The sequence below is a fragment of the Pangasianodon hypophthalmus genome, chromosome 3, assembly GCF_027358585.1.
Source record: "Pangasianodon hypophthalmus isolate fPanHyp1 chromosome 3, fPanHyp1.pri, whole genome shotgun sequence".
Lineage (NCBI taxonomy): Eukaryota > Metazoa > Chordata > Actinopteri > Siluriformes > Pangasiidae > Pangasianodon > Pangasianodon hypophthalmus.
In genome coordinates, this window is record NC_069712.1 from 23,219,583 (window position 1) to 23,229,419 (window position 9,837).

The 9,837-nt window shown below is 37.8% G+C and overlaps 1 protein-coding gene across 3 annotated transcripts in view; it reads right to left on the bottom strand.

The window, feature by feature from the left end:
• The window catches only part of LOC113540882 (cullin-9), a 41,139-nt gene extending 35,580 nt beyond the window's left edge, over positions 1–5,559 (bottom strand). For all 3 annotated transcript variants that reach the window (XM_034303142.2, XM_034303141.2, XM_034303140.2), the window contains exons 1-2: positions 5,363–5,559; positions 3,568–4,215 (exon numbers count right to left, since the gene is read on the bottom strand). In XM_034303142.2, coding sequence (XP_034159033.2) covers positions 3,568–4,210 — 643 coding nt within the window. In that variant the 5' untranslated portion in view covers positions 4,211–4,215; positions 5,363–5,559. The remainder of the gene's footprint in view (positions 1–3,567; positions 4,216–5,362) is intronic.
• Between the last annotated feature and the right edge of the window lie 4,278 nt (positions 5,560–9,837).

The window sequence follows — 9,837 nt, forward strand, 5'->3', positions numbered from 1 at the left end:
ACCCCTGGGTGAGAAACACTGGTTTAAGCTACAGATGCATTACTTCATATTTTCTATAATTTTGTAAATATATATATTTTACGATTTATTGAAAATAATTACATTATTACACTTTTTTGCAAAAATGTCCTGTTTTTCTTTATATTTCCACAGGTACTGAAACCAGTACTATATGAACTTGCTGCTACTGAAAGTTATTTCAGCAGTTTCAATTAAAAAAAAAAAAAGAATATAAAGAGAAATCTTAGCATTCCCTAACTTATCACCAAAACTACCAAAGGAAATCGAGGTCACTATTCTCATATAAAGCATGTTTAACAGAAATAAAAGTAAATATTAAAAGAATGAACCTCTACTATGATCAGGCTTTATATAAGTATATATATAAGTCAGGGTTATATAAGAGATTCCCAGCACCGAAGCAAAATATTCATGTGTGTTTTTAATACAGTTGTGTTTTTATCGGTATACCTTGCACTCATACACAGCAGTGAAAGCACACATATCCTTCATTTGAAACCAAAAAAAAAGGTACAATTGTACTGTGAATTCTTTTTACATAAAAATAGTGATAGATCATTAGTAGTGATAGCATTACCGTCAAATAAAATACAAGAGCTTTAAATAGTATATAACCAGGGTATTGGAATGTTTGCTCTCTATTACTCTTCATCCAGCTCAAACCTTATACTGTTTCTGCTCCTTGTGGCTAAACTGTTGCTTAGTAACTTCTGAGTAAACAGAATATTATTTAATCAGCTCCACAGAGCACCAGGATTTACTCGATCTAATAAACATAAAACTGCAGATAAAATTCTGCTGAAGAAGCCTTATAAAACCCGCCCTTCCTGCTTCTCCTGAATGAGGCTGCTTCATGAAACAATCTTTTTGAATGAAACATGCACCAAGAGAGATTCCTCTTTACAAAACTGTATTATGCATGATATTGCCAAAAACTTTTTTTCAACTTTATGAATGACTCTCGATTGTTAGCAGTTTTTTTGTTCTTACATAATACAATTATAAATAAATGGTGTAATTTTGCAAAGTTTTTTTTATTAGAATGGACCTTGGAAAATGAAGATGTGCAAAAATAGTAACAGCACCATCTACAGCAAATAGTGCAACAATAGTTCTTTTAAATTAAGAATATTTAAATAATCGATTTACTTTACTGTTACGATTTTTGCACAAGGTAGTGAACCCTTCTTTTTAGACAGAGTAAATGGGGACCATGTCTTTCGTGACATGAAATGACACTGCAAACGAGAAGTCAACTTGGGGTATTCTTCTCAACTCTTAGTTCCTTCCCCATTTACAGACTGATGTCAAATCAGCATGGTCGCGTACAGCTTCAGAAATTAACAAAGAAAAAGTAAAAGAGTTATACCATATATACACAAGTATTAGAAGGCATATACAAGGAATAGTGCAGACTGTAGGAGGCGTTTATCAGGTTAAGAAGGTTGTGTTTTTCCTTCAAATTGGTTTAAACTTCTAAATAGCTTTTATGGATGTTTAATGAATAAAATTTAAATATGCATATTATATATATATATATATATATATATATATATATATATATATATATATATATATATATATATATATATATATATACACATTTTATAATGTTCTAATCATTAAGACATTAAGAATTTGAATTAACCAAATTAATTGTAAAAAAATTGCCCAGCACTAATTATGCCACATTTGAGTTGAGAACCATTTCAACCTCAGATTGGTTATCAGCAAAATTAAAACGCAATCATTACTTCTAACTAACTGTTCAGTCCAAACTATAAACAGGAAAACAAAATGACTGTACAAAACACACAAGTTTCAGTGGGGCACAGGGTCAAAAGTGTGCTGAATCTTTACTTACAACTGACCTTTAGCCTTGACATATCCCCGTCATTACTGCCCTCTGTGTTCTCAGTAATAAGAGATGAACAATTCTCAGCAAATTATCTTGCTCCAAACTCTAAATATTTTGTAGCATTTTTAGTGCTAGAGTATTTCAAGTTATGTCTGAACACTGTTCATTTTTTAATATATCTGCTGTTAATACAACTGTATTAAAAAACAATGTATCATATGTATTAGGCTTCCTGGTAACTTATGACGCTGACAACTAGTGAGTAGTGGACTGAAACATCTCAGCGTGCCAACTACTCCAAATGTGTGTAATACGCCAGCACTAATACCACAAACTAACAGCTAAACGGTGTGCTGCATTTCCTCACTGATGCAGTCTGAGCTCAAGAAATTACTGCCGCTAACAGCAGAATAAAAAAGGCTCTGCGTTTCAGACATGGCCCATTGTAAGTCACACCAGTGAATTTTTTTTTTTTAGTAATAAACAGGCCAAAAAAGAGGACAGTATAATTCAGTCATTTACTTTCATTGAATAAGAAAATTAGTTGTTACAGCAGCGTGGGTATATTATCTATCTCTCGCTCCTTGCCCATTCCATACAAAATATTCTGGATGAATGAAAAGTGAAAAATTGAACTGAACAGAAATTTTTCATGGAAAAATATTTCTTTTACAGATGTATGTGTCTAGACAACAGTTTAACCCTGACAATGCCCAACAATGACCACAAATGAGGAAGCCAATTTTAAGGCATCTCGGAACTCAACTTTTCTTGGAAAGACTATCACATCTAAAAGCACATTATTAAGTGATGCTGTGGAGCCCAGAAACTTTTAGTCATAGAACCTGCATGCTGCACTAGCCCGCTAGTCAACTTAACTAATGGCTGATGGCTGTTATTGAATATTTTGCCAGGATTGGCTACTTTAAAATAAAATACTGAAAAATATGTGGGTCCTAAACAAACTGTTGCCACAAGAGTAGGAAGCACACAATTGTCTAGAATGTGTTTGCATGCTGTAGTAATACAATTTTCCTTCACTGGAACTAAGAGGCCCAAACATGTTCCAGCACGACCATGCTCATGTGCACAAAGCAAGCTCTATGAAGACATGGCTTATGAAGTCTGGAGTGAAAGAACACGAGTGACCTGCACAGATCCCTGACCTCAACCCCACTGAACACTTTTGGGATGAATTGGAAAGCTGACTGCGCCTCAGGCCTCCTCACATGACATCAGTGCCTGACCTCACTAATGCTCTTGTGGCTGAATGAACACAAATCCCCACAGCCATGCTCTAAAATCTAGTGGAAAGCCTTCCCAGAAAAGTGGAAGTTATTATAACAGCAAAGGGAAGACCAGCACCGTGTTAATGCCTATGATTTTGGAATGGACACATATGGGTGTGACAGTCAGGTGTTCACATACTTTTGGCCATATTGTGCAGTTTGCTACAAGTTAAATGGCTGATTAGTGTTATGGGATAACAAGCGGAAATGTAGACATTTCCAATTTGGATATTCATACATATTGACAGATCCTGGCATCTCAGTGATGATGAACCTGTAGAGATGTTAGATTCTTTGGCATTAACAGTACTATAAAGAATTTATTATTCTATATTATTTTTAATAGTTTAAAATGACACAATTAGTGGTACCAACAGTACATTCACAGCTGTTACATACCTGCATCGTGAGAGGCCAGAGCACGCAGCATCTTGCCAGCACTGCGGCGGGTCTGTCGCTCTTTGTTTCCCAGCAGCTCCATGAGCAGGTCTAGTGCCCCGGTCTCCTTGAAGACTCCCACCAGCGAGCCAATGCTTGCATAAGCGCTCAGGACGTGAATGGTGTGCGTGAGGCTAATGGCAAAATCGCTGTTTTTGGCCATCTGCTTCCGTGCTCGCTCAACAAGGTTTTTGACGTCTTCCTTCATGTCGCAGAGATCCACTTCATCGAAGGTGACGTCGGAGGGGAACTGGCCACTGGGTCTCGCCTTCTCCTCCTGCAGCGGTCGCTTTCCCAGTAGTGTAGGGCAGTTGGCGTACACGTCCTCAGTAGACATCCACATCAGGATATTCTCTGTCTTACTCTCTCCTGAAGTGCAGCCACCGGAGCTTCCCACGCCGGAGTTACCGCTACTGCTGCTGCCTCCTTCATTCCCACTGCTGCCTGAGCTGGAGCCATCATCCACGGCCTGCAGGCTCCAGCGGATCAGGTACTCCGTCTGGCCATCATGGGTACGTCTCTGACGGATCAGCTCCTCTGGGTAAGCCTGCTGTTTTGGACCAAGTTGAACCAGCAGGTTCCCATTGCGCCGCTCGCCCACCATGACAGCTGACAATTGAATAAAGACTCATATGTGGTAGGTGCTTATGGCATATTAAATGTGTGAATCAAATTACTCAAAACATACCAGTGTGTCTTAGCCTGGCACAGAGGCCAACTAAGTCCAGAAATCTACTTTTTAAAGCTACATTTTCACATGTCAGTTTATGCAGATTAAAGTGAGAGGATCAGGCATGAATGAGTAACAGGGATAAAGATACAGGGAGGTAGAACAAAACAACAGACTGAACTCATCAACTTAAACAATTCATTATATGAAAAAAAAAAACGTAAAGTAACACTGATTGAACACACATGAACATGTTGGGGATGCTTTCAATATCTAGCCAGCTAGCTACTTTAGACCTTTTTTTATTTATTTTTTTTAATTTAAAGAGTACTCTTAGCAAGCGCCTGGAGCCTGCTGTAATGCCAACTGGAACGTGACGTCACTGCTTTCAGGCAGTGCGGGTCAAGTGGCGAGTCACTGGGCGTTAACGTTAGCTGTCTACACTTCAGCTAATGAAACAGCACATTCTTTTCCTCTTAGTTCATGTTAAAAACACAGCCGTGAGAAACCCCGGGGCCTTGGAGCAAATGGTGCTCTACCCACTTCCACTTCGTCCAAGTGTCAATCGGTGCCAAGTTTCACTCTCGCACAAGCAGGAGGCAACTTAGCACCGGCTAACAAGTAACCTCTCACGCGCTCCCGGGAACACTGCTCACACGCGTTTATTAGATCATTAAAACTACGAGAAACAGTTTTCATCAGCGCTAACTCATTTCTCAGACTGACTGACTCTGATGCTGACTCACATCTAACTGATTCCCTCCTGAGCCACTCCCCCTCCTCGGTGCTAACACACCACCGCCTTTAGGGGCTGTCACAACTCTTTCTACTTAATACATGTATTAACATTAAATCTAATCCCCCATCATTGACGCTGGGAAACACTCTATAACAGCTCGGGTGTATGGCGAAGTGAATAGTGAGGGTTTAGGAGAGGAGTTGTTAAGGCGCAGGCGACCGCTACCTGTTAACTAGCGGACTAAGCTAGCTAGCTAGCTAACGGTTGTTAGCGCACGGTTACAGCGCGGCCTGACCAGTAGCTTAGCCAGGATGCTACATAAAATAAAACCCATAATTATCGTTTACCTCCAGTGTTACACGACTTCCGCGGCGTCACTACTTTCTCCCTCACTCGATGAGATTTTCTTCTCCGTGGTAATGTATCGTTGCCCAGCCTGAAAGCGTTGTCTTAACTTAGCTATTTGTTTTACCAGTAGAAATCTTATTCACCATATTTCCATCTACGCTTCTGGGTGAAGACTTATGGCTTTAACTTCCGCTCTAAGAGCGGAAGTGGAAACTGTTTTGAGCGGTGACATCAGAATGCTCCTAGTGGCTGAACAGGAGCGAGAAGCTTACCTCGTTAAACTTTTAAATGTAAACTCTTAAACCATTTTTAAATATTTAAACATTTATATTACCATTCCAGTGTCAATAAATTTTGGGTTACCTTCTGTGCAAAGTATTATCCACATAATAGCTCTGCTCCTGCTTATATTAGGTTTAAATCTGAGATTAATTATTGCATCAAGACTTTAAAGGTCCTCTATCTTCATTTGTTTATTATTCATGTGTCTATACAACACATTTCAAGTGACTCAAGTGAAAATCATGCCTAGGTGCCTTTCTCTGCCTCCCTGATTCAGAGCCAGTTTTCCCTGACATTATTTATTAATATTCATGAAGTACACCCCTACTGTTTATTAATATTCATTCTCTGTGAAACGGAAAACACGCCAATACAATTATAACTTGTAATTTGCCACCTCCAACCTGTAAAAGGCACAGAAAACGCCACCTCAGCTTGAACTTCTTGCTCGTGAACTTGGGGTAGGCTTCTCAGCTACAGACTCCTTCCCTGTTTATGGAGTGACATCAAATCAACATGGCTGCACACATCACAAGTACACTTCTTCCCTTTAGATAAGGCATACTGTATACACAAGTATTTGCTTTAGATCAGTCAACATACACATATATTCGGATGTTAAATCTAAAACACTGGCTATACAGATTGCTGTTTGAGAAGGAAAATATACATCACTCATCATAGTTAGTTGGCTAGTTTGCTGTGAACCTGGAGGTGTCCATTTTTTTTTCTGTTTTCGAATGTTCAAAATGACATCATTACAACCTGCAAATTACTCCTTACAAGACAAGTCAAATGCAGTAATAACCTGCTATGTAGATAGTGGCACAGCAGTGGTGATGGAGTGGTTTCCAAGATAGGCATCTAGACCTGCAGTATGTCTTTTTTAACAGGATATGTTTCTAAACTTTAACCCATTTAAAAACTGAATTGCTGGTTATGTATGTGGTCTTGTTTGCTAGCATTTCACCTGCGGCCTGCAAGTACCTACAGAACATAAACTTGTTGGCTTGGTTGGCAAGGCAAATCTTTACCCTACTGTGTGTTAAGTTGATAGAGTTTTCTGTCAGTTGAGAAGGAGACTGCCCCGTCAGCTGTGCTAACACTGGAGCTAACATTACCTGTAACCGGTGAAACACTAGATGCTGAGGGTGACTCATCAACCACTAAATGGGGCCTTTTCTCAGTTGACGACATGCCAAGTTGTTGACTTCTTTGACAGCCTACAACTGGCAATGCAATCACACGTGTGAGTGAATTAATATTTATCTTCACACAGAATATTTTTTTTAATTGCAAATGCAAGCAAAACTGTCACACGGTACAGCCCTGTCTCAGAGGCTGCAAGCTGCTATATGGGCCATTCTTACAATCTGGAGATTTTCTGACCAGCAAAATTCTAATTGTTTTTTCATATTCTGTTTGGAAATTGTGACTGTAATGAAATTCTTTTATATGAATAAACAATGTTCTTGTAAATTAATGACCTAGAGTGTGGAGGGAAACTCTGCTGGTGCTAGCTGAAATGGTCACTCAGTCTTAAAGCACCACTCTGAAAGCACTTATTCACAACTTTTTGTGATTTCAGAAATACAAGTTTTTAAAATAGCTAACTCCAATGGCATGAAATGGAGGCACAAACATTATTTTTAAATTACTTATATTAGTAAAAACATATTTTATTCTGCTAATTTACACACTTCATAGACCTCGTACCTCCACCAACAGGGGAAAAAACATTTTTTAAAACAATTTTCACAATATACTTCCTTCAAGACCATTTTTCTAACAAGAAAAACAATACATATCTACAACAATATGTGTAATATCAATTTCTGTGCAAGTTGGTGTTTTTTTTTTGCATCTATTTTAAATCATAAATTATATGAATTTGTATCGTGTAGTATCTGTCTTGTGTGTTATTGTATTTTTACTATTTTATTTATGCTTTTTCTTTCTTTTGCAGTGATGGCTTATGCTTATGTATAGTTTTTGTACCTCTTCTGCAATTAGATAAAAAAAAAAGGTTATGCTACTGTCATTAATTCCAGCCATGCATCTAACATTATTAAAATCTACATGTGCTAACTGCTGTGTCAAATACATAAAACCAAGACCATCAGCATCAATTCATCACAAAAAATAAATACCTGGTAAGCCCCAAACCAATAACAGCTCTGGGACAGTGTTATGAATAGATGAGACTTCAGTACTATTCAGACAAGATTAGATTTCTGGATTTCTGTGTGTACTATATACATCTCATATTATTACAAACTGCTTGGGTGTGGCTGTTGTGAGACACATTAAGTGTTTAATTGAAAGCAGGAAGCACTCAAGAACTTGCAGAAATAATAAAGGCAAAGAAGAGATGAAGGTGAAAAACAAGAGCTTTGGAGGTGGAGTACCTGCCTCATGGTTTGACTGAATGTAAAAAGCAGCCTATTCATAGGGCTGTGTATACTGGAATAAACAGACACACCTCTCAGCCAATTTTGTGGAAGCTACATTGCAATTATAACTTGCCAAGCTACTCATGATTTAAAATAGCTAAGCTAGCCAAACTACCCTGCTGATGAAGTAGCTAGCTACACTACAAGCTACTAAGAAAAAGTAGTTTACTAGTAGCTAACTAAGGAAAAGCAACTATGGCATTTTCATTTTATTGTGCAGCTACTTTATTGCACAAAATAAAATTTTACATGCATTGTACCTGTACCTGTAGTATATGCCATAACAAATACATTTCGCCTTTCCATTTATAAACCACTCTTAGTAAGAAACAGTTAACATTACTGAACTGTAAAATAGCAATCATCAGAAAAGCAACACTCCACTCACTCTTGGTTCAGTTTGTTTCTGAACATATCTAGCTAGCTAGTTTTGTCATGCTACACAATTACTCGGTGAAAAAAGTAGCTACTCTAAAATCTACATTATTTTGAAGAAATTCTCACTTAATCTGTTCACAATCTTTTCTGAAATGTAGAAAAATTTGATTATGAATTTGGAATATACTGAAGATTTTAAACCCTGTTATTATTGTTATTGTTGTAAGAAATGAATTATAGCATGTTACTTAGAACAACATCTTAATGTGTAATGAGTTTACTTAATGTCATGTTTTTAAACAATATTAGAATATGGTTTTGATGAATTTGGAGAAAATTTTGTTATTGAAAATTGATGCCATTAATAAGTATGCTATGAATAAATAACATTTTAAACAGAGTTTAGGATAAAAGTCCCAAAACAATGAAAAACTCACTCACTTTCAGTAACTGTTTTATCTTGATCAGTATCATGGTGGATCTGGAGTCTATCCCGGTAACACTGGGCACAAGGCAGGAGAACTCACCTTGAATGGGATGCCAGTCCATTACAGGACTTCATGCACACACACATTCACACCTGGGGGCAATGTAGTGCAGCCAATCCACCTACCTGCATGTTTTTGGACACGAGCAGGAAACTGGAGACCCTGGAGGAAACCCATGCGAGCACAGGGAAAACATACACAGAAACTCCATGCAAGCAGTAACCAGAGCTCAGGATCAAACCCAGGACCCTGGAGCTGTGAGATGGCAGCGCTTACCCACTGCACCACTGTGCCCTGAAAATGTGTCCCACTAAAAATAGTAGAAATATATTTCTTTTACGTGTAGATCTTTAAAACCTTGAGGATTTCAGAAATGTATCATGTGTTTGGGTATATGTTTTGCAAATGGAATGAAAGCTTGGACAAGACATCTTCTCCTTTAGGTCTAAGTTCTTCTTATCTAAGAAAGATCACTAGGTGGCAATATTACATTAAGTTAAGAGAGACACCAAACCAACCAAAGTTTGGGGGGAAATTTGATAGCCTAATTGATCTGATTAACCATTGTAATCAGACAAGGAGTTTTCTCACACATCATACTTTATATCTCTGTTGAGTTATATTTTTAATCAGTAGAACAAGATTACATGCACAGATGAAATGGTAAATGGTATTCCATAATATGGAATAAATTGGCTGCGACTTTCCTAACATGACGGCGCAGTGTGTTTAGGATGTCCCAGAGCAGATTGCCCTTTAGGACCAAGAGGAGGAAAGCGAGCACTAGAAATGTGTATATAATATATACTAGAAATATATATACACACATACATACATACATATGTATGTATGTGTGTGTATATATGTATATAT